The 13,451-nt window shown below is 37.6% G+C and overlaps 1 protein-coding gene across 5 annotated transcripts in view; it reads right to left on the reverse strand.

Moving 5' to 3' along the window:
• Positions 1–3,077: 3,077 nt before the first annotated feature.
• Positions 3,078–13,451, reverse strand: part of LOC129780091 (serine/threonine-protein kinase 24) — a 242,469-nt gene continuing 232,095 nt past the window's right edge. For 2 of the 5 annotated variants that reach the window (XM_055788011.1, XM_055788008.1), the window contains one exon: positions 3,078–3,229. In XM_055788011.1, coding sequence (XP_055643986.1) covers positions 3,151–3,229 — 79 coding nt within the window. In that variant the 3' untranslated portion in view covers positions 3,078–3,150. Of the gene's footprint in view, positions 3,230–8,386; positions 10,351–13,451 lie in introns of those variants that run through there. The other 3 variants (XM_055788012.1, XM_055788009.1, XM_055788010.1) reach the window with 3 other exon arrangements.

A 13,451-nucleotide genomic window follows, 5' to 3' on the forward strand; every position in this document is an offset into this window, starting at 1 on the left:
TGACCACTTTGCCCCCAAACATCAAAGTAATTTCTATGCTAATTAATCGCTGAGATTGAACATATCTGTATATCTGTTCACCTCCCCTAGAATATGTGAACAGTCGTCTAAACTGATGATTTGTCCAATATATCAGATTGAATAAACTAAATTTCACGAGAAATTTCTTAGATACCATGCGCACAGTACTACGGCCGAATTGCTATCGAAAGAGTAATTTCTGTTTTTATTTGTATTTTGACATGCGACAGCTCTACTGAAGTACAGGGTGACTCAAAAGTCATTAAATTCTTCAAACATAAGGTGACTATCAATACGGAATCTATAGGCAATAGTTATACTACCAAACAAGCGGGTGACCACTTTGCCCCCCATGACCAATTTGCCCCCACTACCCCTACATTTTGTTTATTGGCCCAAAAAAATGATCTGTGCAAAGTTTCAGCTCGATCGGACATGGCTTAGGGGTGCCTAAAAGCGTTCATAGTTTTGATTTTTTGATCCTCTAAAATATAATAAATAAAGGAAATTTGAAAATCGATTTTTCGACACAAATCGATGATCGACCCAAAAATGCATGAAAGGTCGAGATCTGGTGTCATCTCGAAAAAAATTTTGGACGAAAATCGACCTTTTGGGACTTATTCCCAAAATATATTATCGAATTTTAAAAACCGGCCATGTGAATTTTGTTTATTGGTCCAAAAAATGACCTGTGCAAAATTTCAGCTCAATCGTACATGGTTTAGGGGTGCCTCAAAGTACTCAAAGTTTTGTTTTTTTGGCCACTCAGGCTAAGTCCCAAAAAGTCGATTTTCGGTCAAAAATTTGTTTTCGTGATAACACCAGATCTCGAAGTTTTATGCATTTTTAAGTCATTTGGCATCGAGAAAAAAAAAATTGATTTTCTGGAAGATTTTCGAGGATGCAAAAAATCAAAATTTTGAGTGCTTTGAGGCACCCCTAAATCATGTCCGATTGAGCTGAAATTTTGCAAAGGTCATTTTTTTGGACCAATAAACAAAATGTACATGGTCGGTTCTTTAAATTCGATATTTTTTTCCATACCTTCATTGTCTCTCAGGCTGTCCCCAAAAGGTCGATTTTCGGCTAAATTTTTTTTTTGACGTAGGACTACGTCTTTCATTTCTATACCGGGGTGTAAAATCAAAGTTTCGAAAACGAAAGCGTTACGCCGGAGACCGAGATTTTGAGCGTTAATAGCTCCTAAACAACTGAACGAAACGGTATGATAAACACTTCATTCGAAAGATAAAATGTCTACGCATTCTATACTTGTTACTTTCTGATCCAAAACCTTGTTTCAATAGTCTTAAAATTGCTTTCAAAACAGGCTATTGAAATCACCAATCGGTATATAAGCGAGCGCCGCTCGGAAATCCACTCAGTTCAAATTGAACAGCGATTGGAGCATGTTGTCGCTGTTGTGGTGAAGCTCTTCGTTTATCATGAAAGAGCGGATGAACGGTGTCACCAAGAGCCTGTTTGTGCACCTTAGGCCAAAAGGGAATCCATCAGGAGGAGAGTGATGCCACAAATGGTTCCCAGGGAAGATCTCGAAGCAGCCGCTACACACACACACACACACACACACACACACATACACGCGCGGAATTCTTTCCGTTTGGATGCCATTCAGCATCGAGAAAGATCCGGAAAATAATCTGCCAGTTCCTCTGGGAATTTAAAAATTCATTCATGTGAAAGAGTTTATTTGAATGTATTCTATCCATGTAACACTGTGACCGAATATGATTCAATCAAGTGCTATTAACAGATGGTTATCGAGTTAGCATTAACCACTGGTGGGCTTCCAGTATCGAGCAAAATGTGGAAATATCTAATCGTTACTGAAAATAATCTGCCAGTTCCTCTGGGAATTTAAAATTACATTCATGTGAAAAAGCTTATTCTAATTTTTTTTTTTTTTTTTTTTTTTCTTTATTTTTGAGACTTTCAGCCTCCTGGGCTGGTTCGTCTCAGTGCTTATTCTAATGTTTTCTATCCATGTAACACTGTGACCAAATACATTTGGTTTTGTGATTTTTCAATCATTCGCAATCAACAGGATAGCTTCTGAAGATTATTCTTCCCTATCAGTAGGGTATTTCCGTATCCAATATTGGATTCATAAAACCTTGTGCCTCCAACGTAACGCTCTCGATTTCGAAGTCCCCCAAATATTCATTCATTCAGAATGAATTCAGATTCAACTTCAAACAAATGATCTCTAAATCAACGATAGTCCTACGTCACCCTTGCGGTTATACCATAGATATAACCCACTTCCTGTTTTTCGAGATGACACCTGATCTCGACGTTTCATGCATTTTTATGTCTTTTGGCATCGAAAAAAAAATCGATTTTCCAAATTATCCTTTTTCCCCCCTTGGAAGACTTTAGAGGATCAAAAAATCAAGACTTTGAGCGCTTTTAGGCACACCTAAATCATGTCCGATCGAGTTGAAACTTTGCACAGATCATTTATTTGGACCAATAAACATTTGTACATGGTCGGTTTTTAAAATTTGACATGACCATTTTCGCTGCCACCCTAGTGAGCACCCATTTCGGTTTGAACAATTCCCAAGTTTTCCATTTGTTTTTATTTCTATACTTGAAACGAACATTGATTTTTATAATTTGTATTCGTGCAATGAAGTAGTTGCAGAAGATGAGCCTAGAACTACGGTTTCGGAGGGGTGGGGAATTATCGAAATGGCGAGTTCGATGATGCAAGCTACAAATGATTATGAAATACACAATACACATGTAGAACCCATTACGTTGGGGTGAATCAATATCCACAATCGTAGTTGCGATAAATGAAAGGAATGAATATGTATGTTTCCAGTTAACAATGAATTTAATATTTCCAAAACCAAGAAATGAATCGTTTACAGTAAATATTTCGTTATGTTTAACACGAATCGATCTTCTGTTTCTGTTAACATAAACATTTCTGTGAAAGTTTATCATATTCAGAACGCTGATAAATAAGACGTAGTTCGTAATTATTTCAGCTCTAAGATAACATGATGTTCCAGAAATCTTCGACGAGTGGTGTAATATTGATAGAGATGATGTCTCGAACAAGCCCATTGCTCGTTCCGGTGTGGTTATCGCTCCTTATGGCTTCTGCAAACTTGATCCTTTTTGTCCCCCGCCGGCTGCTGTAAACGACAATTTCCGGAGGCTGTTCCGAAAACTGGATAAGAAGACCTTCTGGTCAGATCTTGATCAGCAGTTGGTAAAAATGTATAAGACATAATTATTCTTTGACACTAAACGAAACACGAAACACGTAGTACAGCTACAACGATCAAACAAATAAGAAATGTTTTGTTTTCATAAACGAAATTCATGAGCATCCTGTTTTAAAAATAACAGTCTGCTGGCGTAGGGTCGTACTACATTGAATTATTTCCACATGTTACTCGAGAAAGGGTTAAAATTTATCTAAGGTTAACTAGGTCTATGTCTTTCATTTTTATACCGGGGTGTTCGAAAACGAAAGCGTTACGCTGGAGAACGAGATTTCAAGCGTTAATAGCTCCTAAACAACTGAACGAAATGGTATGATGAACACTTCGTTCGAAAGATAAAATGTCAACGCGTTATATACTTGTCACTTTTTGATCCAAAAACTTGTTTCAATAGCTTTAAAATTGCTTTCAAAAAAGCTATTGAAATCACCAATCGGTATATAAGCGAGTGCTGCTCGGAAATCCACTCAGTTATAATTGAACAGCGATTGGAGCATGTTGTCGCTGTTATGGTGAAGCTAACTTCGTTCATCATGAAAGCGATGATGAACGGTGTCACCAAGAGCCTGTTTGTGCACCTTAGGCCAAAAGGGAATCCATCAGAAGAGTTATGCCACTGAAAAAGCGAACAAGAAAGTAACAGCATCGAAAATTGGTTCCGCTTGAGGCATCGAGGCAGTCGCCACACACACACATGCACGCGCACAACTGCTTTCGTTTGGTGGTTATCGAGCATCGAGTAGAATCCGGAAAGATTTTCCCTTGGCATTGAAAATTATATTCAAGCGAAAGAGTTTATTTTAATGTTTGCTATTCATATAATACTGCGACCAAATACATTTTGTTTTGTGATTTTTCAATCAAGTGCAATTAACAGGAAAGCTTCTGAAGATTATTCTTCCTCATCGGTAGAATATTTTCGTATCCAATATATGATGCATAAAACCTTGTGCCTCCAACGTAACGCTCTCGTTTTCGAAGTCCCCCAAATATTAATTTATTCATTCATTCAGAATGAATTCAGATGCAACTTCAAACAAATTATCACTAAATCAACGATAGTCTTACGTCAACCTTACGGTTATATCACAGATATAACCCACTTCCTGTTTTTGTCACAGGAACAATAATCATGCAATACAAAACGAATACAATAATCATGCATTCATGACGCGCACTACAAACGTTAGACATGACTATCAATAAACAACAACCACTACGATTGACCGAAGACAGTGTGTCTTGGGAGAAATTCTGTGAAATCAACGAGATTGCACAAAGAATACACTGAATGACCAACCAGCCAATCAACGAAGGAATGCGCAGATTGAGGATGCGAGGCCACTTCTTCAACTTCAGTATCATCAACGTCCGCAACCATAGGTTGTCACCTCTTTGCCCGGAAGCGCATGAGATGGAGACAACAAAATTTATAACTTGTTCGGGCGTCGCGAAGAACCTGGTCACTCGACCCAGGTACCTTCTACAAGACGACGTCCAGGTCCGAATTCTAAGGAACCGTTGATGATTTCCTACGTCACTCCACACAAAAGGGAAAATGTGTATCAGTGTATGTATGTCTGTGTAGTGTGTCTCCAATCGGGCTGGGCTGCGTATGTGGTCCTCTCCTCGATGAGCGAAACGGAACGTGACCAGGATAGAAAAAGGCTGATGTTAGCTGGTCTACTCAGCCATTGGGTGCGCGCGCAGCATGCCGGTTTTCAAATTATGATCCAGTAAATAAGAGGCCTCGTCTTTCTACACTGGCTCCTTTTATATCCTCGAAATTGAGTGACCAGCTTCCTTCTTGGGTTCCAGTTCTCTAGACAGAGTAGAGAACATGAAATTATACCCACTGACCACTACTGATTCTCTTCCCAGCTTGCCCCAGCCAAGGTATGTTCTGTTCTGTTGTTGTGTTGTGTAAGTGTGATGTATCTATATGGCAATCGACGGACTTCCTCAATCTGTCGCCAAGGAACCAGGAAATCATATTACAAAATTGCTCCGACGACGATAAAGAAGAATTCTACGCGCATCTATTGCGGGTTTAGACTGATAATTGGTAGGTTCAGCGCCCATCCGGGAACGAATGAAAACGGTCTACGACTTATCGACTTCGCTGCCTTCAAGAACAGGGTCATACGTAGCACCTTCTTCCAGTACAGCCTCTAATACCGCTACACCTGGAGATCATCTCTCAGCAAACGGAACACAAATTGATCACGTTTTAAGCGATGATCGGCACATCCCAGATATCATCGACGCCAGACACTAGACTACCTGGTGATGGTTAAACTGCGTTCTAAACTGTCAGTCGACAATAATATAAGACATCAGCACTCACCACGGTATCAGCTACGATGACTGCAGGAGCCGAACGTTGCTGCAACATACTCGCAGAGTCTTGAAGCTGCGATACCGAGGTAGATGAACTGGATGCTGAGCTCGGTTTGTCATTGCTATTGGTTTCCTGCTGAAGTGATTCAATAGATCTGGCTTCTATTTGATCAGGTTGGAATACAACAAAATATATAGAAGAGAGAAATATGCAGAGTTCATCGGATGACGAAGTACTTTCCTGCTCGTCGTTCATCCTGAATAAGTCTCAAAAGTAGAAGCAGGGAGATGATGCTGATAAGAATGTAAGTGACTCGGATGATAATAATTTACAAATCACTATAATCTCGAAACCACCATTGAAGGTTGCGACTACTCTGTTCAGGCAGGACCAAAAAGGCACTCAACTGAAGGGAGAGTCAATGAATCTTCTAAAGTGGACTTGGAAGAAGTGATTCAAACGCTTAACGAAAGCGGGATCACTCCTGATGAGGCGCGGCGGTTTGCTATGCTACCTTTGGTGACACCAAACTCGAACCCAACCAAGCGCTATCATAATAGTGATAATATCCGCAGCAAAATCCGCGCCCAAAGAAGCAGGGTCGTGTCCACTTACCTCACTTGCTCAATGCCTTTTTCGGATGAATTGAAGCTGAGAGTTGATCGAAGGGTAATGTCTAAAATCTCCATCGAAACGCATCTTATAACAAAACTCAGAACATCCTCGCGTAAACTGTATTTGTTTTACATCGGATAATTTCGGACGGCATTATCTTATTCAACACGGATGTTTTCAATTACATTTGGATTGGAATAGAAGATGCTGTCAATAGTTATTACAATCGGGTTCTCAACTACGTTGGCCCGCTCGACACACGCTACAAAGACGGAAAATGTGCAAAACTCTTCTCTCGGATGATACCTCTTGCTCCACTCAACGGTGGCATGTTGTAGAAAATATTTGGAAACAGATTCTCCCATACTTTGATGGATGAACGCCAATCGGTTGTGGAAACAGCGATTAAAATTTGCTGTTTCCACAACAAACTGGCGTTGGTAACATAGCTTAAATAAAACTGCATTTTTTTTTTAAATCGAGCCGATGGCAATGTTTTTCCATCAATTGTACACAATTTGTACAGATCAGATTTTCGTAATGTACGCGTATGCTGATTATACATGCAATTTTGCGAAAAGTCTCGTACTGAAAATTTCTCCCTCTGACGCTTGCGTCACTTTGCGAAATTACGGCAGATCACCACAGAGTTGCAGAGAAATCAATATTCAAATTTTCATTGAATTCATCATCCATGCTTTGGAATGAATCTTTACTCGACAAATGAGGAACGCATATCAGCAGTGGAAGACTTGTTGAATTTTTCCTAATTTTTATGATATTTAGTACTGTTATAGATATATTTACAATAGTTCCATCCTTAAAGTTGATTCTACTTTGAATCAGATGAACAAATTATTTATAAAATCTTTTTATATTGACTGTGGATTCAAAAATTTTCTCTTGAGTAATTTTGGAAAACCACGAAACAATTGAAGGTAGAGATAAAAAATGGTAAGTGCAGATTTGCTTCTAGAGAATTTAACTCAATGTATGATATATACAAGTGCGAATCGGAGAACTCTCATGGAAGGAAACCTTGGCATGGAAATCAGTATATTTATTACGAATAATGTAAAGAATACAAAAATCAGGAAAAATCAGGATCATTTCAGAAAAATCAGGATAAATTGAGTGTACGTCAGGAGCGACTGGCAAATCCTGAAAAATCAGGAATGTTGTCATCGCTGGTCACAATGAGAAAAAAAAACTGTTTTTTGCTCTAACTTTTATATTTAAAATTCTACATACAAACTGTTATGAAAAAGATTTTTAGAGCTTACTATTACGAACATTTTGCTATTCAGAACCTGTCAATATCGCAACTCTACTCAAAGTTATTGAAAATTCTTCCCAAAAAATACGCTCTCTCCATTTCTTTGTCATTCTTCCTGGGGCAAACATAAACAATGTTTATTGTTTATTGTTTATTGGCGGCATTTGAAAGAACATATTTCACTCTACATAATGTAAGATTTCCAAAATTATGTTATTTTTTGTATTTGAGTAAATTAAAATTGAAATCATGAGTTCTTGGGTGAAAAATCTTCAATAACTTTTTTCTTTACTCCGCGCGGCGAAAGACGTGAGATAGCAAAGTTTCTCGCTTTATTGCGAAGCCTGCTCACTTTTAGCTCATATTTGATACCCGTGTCGATAACATATGGGGATATGACTCCGCAAACACCGTGGCTTGAGTCATCTCACGTCATTAGCCGCACGGAATAACGGATTTTGAGTAGGATTAAGATATCGACAAGTTCTGCATCGCAAAATGTTGATCTTGATAAACTCTAAAAGTCGTACGAAGACAATTTTGATGTAGGGTTTCAAATAAAATACATTAATCAATAAAATTATGTTTTATGGGAAATTTGTAGATTAAATTATCTTTTGAAGTTTTTTTTTCTATCGCCAACCCTAAGTTATCCAATTTATTTCAATGCAAGGGTTACATTGAAAGTAGCGACATTAGGGGAGATATATACGAAGACTTTACAGAAGATAATGAACGTGTTTGACTAGTGAGGCAGTGGGAGGGCCAATAGCCGCCATCTTTATTACCTATTACCGTTTCCTCAATAATCTTCTCATATGAAAGGACATTTTAGGATATGTTTCAGGGAGAACCAAACATCCGATATTACCAATATTCTATTTACGAATGATTTAATTGTTATTTTTTCTCGATTGCAGCGCAATATTGAACAACTCAAACGGGTTTGTTCTAAACAGAGTCTCTAAAACGCTCCAATGAACGTCTTCACCTCGTAAAACGTCATTTAGAAACCAACTAATACTCTGAAATTCACGTTCCTCGAATCGGAAATTTCTTTTTTTCATTTTTATGAATTCTCTATTTTGGGGTTGAGTTTTGTCCTCTTTCTCTCTTTCTCACTTTATACATTATTATTCCGTGTACGTGTTAACAAGAAGTTTATTTGCAATATCCATCTCTACTGAATCCTTGTCAAGTCTATGAATGTTTCTTTTTTATGTTTGTTTTAGAATTGCAATAACAGTTGTTTTTTTTTCGCTCTCACATCCATGTAGTCTTGCAAAAATTTCATATTATCTCTGTTGCTCGAAATGGATTCCAGTAATATATACCTAGTTAAATTAGTATCTGTATGATTTATTCAAATATTACGTGTTCTTTTTTCTTTTGCACATTGTGTTTTCCTACCAGTCGCAGGCTGCATATAAGACGCCACTGTTTTCCCTGCTCCACAATACTTACAGTCATCATTATGTCATACCGAGGAATTCATTAAAAGTAATTAAACATACATGCTTCTTTTCGTATTCCTCTCTTTTCGTCGAACTACCATTCTGCCCTGATCCTTCCCTCCTGGATGTTCTTCTGTAGCGCTTGTGAGTGTTCTTATTTCTCCTACCCGGAAAGGGTCGAGCGATCGAAGTTAAGGCTTAGTGACGGGAAAGCTTCTATGAAATGATTTGCTCGTGTGTGACAGCTTCCGCGGAAACAATTTTTGATCAACAAAATTGCACAAACTAGTAAAACACAACATTGCTAATAAATAATAAAACATGACTCAGATGGCTAAGGCCTTTGCTAAAAACGCGGAAGGAAATAGACGAACATAAACATTGCATGCTGGACCCGAAACAAGAAACGAACAAACCAAAAAAGGTGCTAATAAAGAACGGTCATCTTTGACGATGAAGCGGAATTTCGTCTAAACGAGGAAAGAAAAGTTAAAGTTTTGAAAATCAATATCGATTGAAGAATGATTTGGGTGTAATAAACAAAAGCTGTTTTATCATTTAATGATATTGCTAGTTTTCAAACAACGTAGGTGAAACCTACCAACAGAGATTTGTACACTTTATTTACAGAAAATAGTAATCATATTCCATTTACCGAAAATATATAATGTGAAGGATTGTGTCATTGAAGATTTGGTGATATCCTCATGCACTAGCTAACTATTATACTTGCTATTTCGTTTTAGTCTACTGTTGTATTGAAAAAAACTGGACATATTGTCATTAGTTTGCAATGTTATCAATTGGATTCACGTGACTGGTTGAAGTACTCCTAGGAACGGTACTCTGCTACTGTATTACGCGGTGGAAGTGTTGCTCAAGCGTTTTGTGTTATCGAGGGTAATAATTACAAGAAACAATAACTAGCCAAATAATTGTAGCTAAAGATACAATAGTGGTAAATAAATAACCTCAATATCTTTATGTGGGATTCGTTCCATCAACAACATATATACAAATTCAATAGAGTTCCTTTTTACTTGCGTTTTGTCGTAGCAGAGGTTCTTTGCGAAACTTAATACTCTAACCGTAGATTTTGCGGCGTCATTTTGCTTTTGTTCAAACTCTGTTTTTTCTGAAATACAAAACTGCAAGCGCAAAGTTTCTACCGTAGCTATTAATGATCAATCATTGTCGTTTTCATTCCGCCAGGGAGCCCAGGGAGTTGTTGGTTGGAAAACTTGCACGCTCACACGCTTGAATTGAACGGGGTTTGTATCCCGGTAATGAAAACACGAAACACTCAAACTACTACGCACATACGCACACAAATACCTCGACTCAGGATCAGCGTTTTATCGCTTCACTTTGGAATCTCTGCAAGGAAAGGGAGAAAAGGATATAATATGGGAACTAGAGAGTGCTAAACCGGAAGCCAACTGACGTGAACTGTGATTGTTGTACCGAAACCGTCACCATACAAATGTTAATGTTACGTAAAAATATGCAAATATGTTTCCTTGGGATTCAATCCTGGAAAGCAATACAGTCTTCGAATATGAGTTGGAGGGGGTTATTCCAAGAGTCGCTGAATAACGTTTTAGAACTCTAAAACGTGATAAAATCGTAAAGTTTTCATTCGTCATCCTAAACTGCATAATCGCTGGCAGAGATGCCACTTCTTCAACTGCCGAAATAAATTATGAGTGAAAAATGTTTTTAAAAAAATCTACTAAGTTGAGATTTTTCTTAGCTCGAGTGAAAAGAAAACACAAAAGTACTTAGTTATAAAAATTTTCAATTAGCATTTGAAGGCATGTCCGAATTTTAAAAACACGGAAATAAAAAAAAAGTATCTTTGAAATACAATTTGCACCTTAGCAGAAAAATCTGCAAATCTGACTTTACTGGTTAATTTTTTTTTTCAGAAGTGCTACAGCTCCTATTCGCTATAAAAAATGTACAGTGTCGACGTCTAGTGGTAACATTCTAGCTTGGGAGGCAAATTATTGTATTATTTAATTGTTGAAATATGAATAAAAATTTTTACTTAATATCATTTGATTACTTAAAACGCGTAGTACTGCTCCTTACTTAACTTTTAATGTTATTAAACGTTCGAACTGTTGTAATATTTAGAATTTTTTTTTAGCCAAAAGCCTATTCAAGCGTTAGAAAGCCAACAAAAAATTTGTCATTCAGGTGAAGGTGGAAGGAAGACGCAAATGGCTGCCACAATGGCACTCACTTGTATCATCTCCCTCCCTCACACCTCGCCCGATATTCAAAAATTTTGCGAAACAGTGTGTAGAAAATGATCGTTTTCGCACACTTCTTATCAAGTACTATCAACCAAACTCTAATCGATTACTCACAAGATATTAGATTTTCATCCGCCGTCGCAATGTATAATGAAAAACGTCGGAAAACTCGAGCTAATACTCTGAAAGTTAAATTTTCATTTTTCAATTTTCTGAAATGGCTTTGTTTGTATTGGTGAAAGCGTCGTTATTTTTTCGACATTGATGCCAGACAGCAGTATCGAAACAGCTATAAAAAAACACCCAATAAAATGTTATTCCTGAGTCATAGCGTTTCATGTCATGAAAATCAATGAAATAAAATTATGTTGATATCAGTACAATTATTATTTTTACGTTTAATGGGTCTATAATATAAGTTTTAGCAACTTTAACATTGGTTAAGAAAATTGTATTGCAGAGCTCGGAACACTGCCACAGATGCCACTGCTTTCAAAAATAGTAAACGGAAAAGTATTATATTCAATCAAAATACCTCGGCCAACGAAGAGAAGGGTTAAAGCTCTCTAACGTGAATATGTGAAAAAAAGAATACGATCAACGAAGGAAAATACTAAAGAATTATCAACTACAATCAACTGTTAGATGGTCTGCTTTGATCTCCTCAAACACCTTGTTTTTTTTATTTACTGATTACAATAAGTTTAAAGTTGTGACTTCCCGTGGCATTGCTACAAGATAAGATCACAATTCTTTCCTTGCTACTTTTATGCCCTGGAACATTCTTTCAGTCTCAATTGCTAAAGTATAAGTGGAAATACACTTCCAAAGGAGCCCTAATTCGCATGTGTTATAAATTTGCTCATGTTACGCTCGCGCATATTCAGAAGTTTACTTCATATGCAAATACACCTTCTATATATATTTATAGTTGCAGTTGTTCATCGGAACACACCGTTGTTCATACATTCTACTTCAGTATTGAAAGACTCGTGTCAATTAAGCGCCACACAGTCTGATAAGTGAATTGATTAATTTACGTGTGCTTTGCTCTTCTCTCACAAACACTATTGCCCCATAAGAACACGTGGTTTCACCTATGCTACTACAATGGCTTCGTTCCACCTTCACCTTAAAATCACAGCGTATAACGCGAACGCCTTGTATTTTTCCTTCACTTTTTCCCATGATTAAATCGAACAAATTCTACTCTGCAATCGGTATAAATCGCTATGGCAAATGGAGAAAAGAATCCATAAACACCGTAAAACTCCATTACTCACGGATAAGGACAAGCTAATATCATTCTAAAGAAGTCGCCAACTTGTGGTTCCAGATCCTGCTCACAAAACGAAAACGGCCCAAGATACAGGGCCCATTTTCCAGATTCTTCCCATTTGCTGAATGGCCGCCCTGCTCGGTGAATCTCAATGAGATGGAGTGCACAGTGATCCCTGATAATCGTTCGATTAATCGAATACTTCCTACAGAAATAAAATAAATCGAATAACTCTCAGTGTGACGATTAATCGATCATTTGGGGCGATTTATCGTATCGAATAACAAACTACTGAAAAGTATTCGATTAGCTGATGAACGATTAATTAAAAAATCGGGGATCACTAGGAGTGCAGCGTCTGGTCAATTTTTGAGGTCAGCACCGACATCAGACATTAAAGACGACTGTCATCCGAGAAACTGAGGACTATTGACGAAAATGTCGACGCATATCTGTTGTTCAGGTTCACTAACGAAGGTGATTACTGATGGCGATCACTGATCACTAACCGATATATACTCCGTTCTATCTATACTTGGTTTTAGTTCAACAGCTTTAACAAAAAATTAGAAGGAAGATGTCCAACTTGAACTTGTTTGTATTTAGGAGGCTTTAAACTCTGCGGTTCAGACGCCCATAATAGTGGTGTCCAAGACCCTACTCAGTGTTAACGCAGCACTATTTATTTACAAATATTTGGAAGCATTGACAAAGGCCGATGAATGAATGCTTGCTCTGAGGGGCGCGATCAATTAGCAAAGCGATAACAAGCTAATTTGAGCAAATTTTTTAATTAGCTTTCAGCATTAACACGTACTGTTGATTATTCGCTATCTAGACTAAAGCGACTCTGAAACACTGAAATTATTGCATATCCAAGTAACGCTCCCAAAAAAAGCAAAATTTTCCGAAGAAATAATCCAATTTGGGGTGTTTTT

The sequence above is a fragment of the Toxorhynchites rutilus genome, chromosome 3, assembly GCF_029784135.1.
Source record: "Toxorhynchites rutilus septentrionalis strain SRP chromosome 3, ASM2978413v1, whole genome shotgun sequence".
NCBI classification, from domain to species: Eukaryota; Metazoa; Arthropoda; class Insecta; order Diptera; family Culicidae; genus Toxorhynchites; species Toxorhynchites rutilus.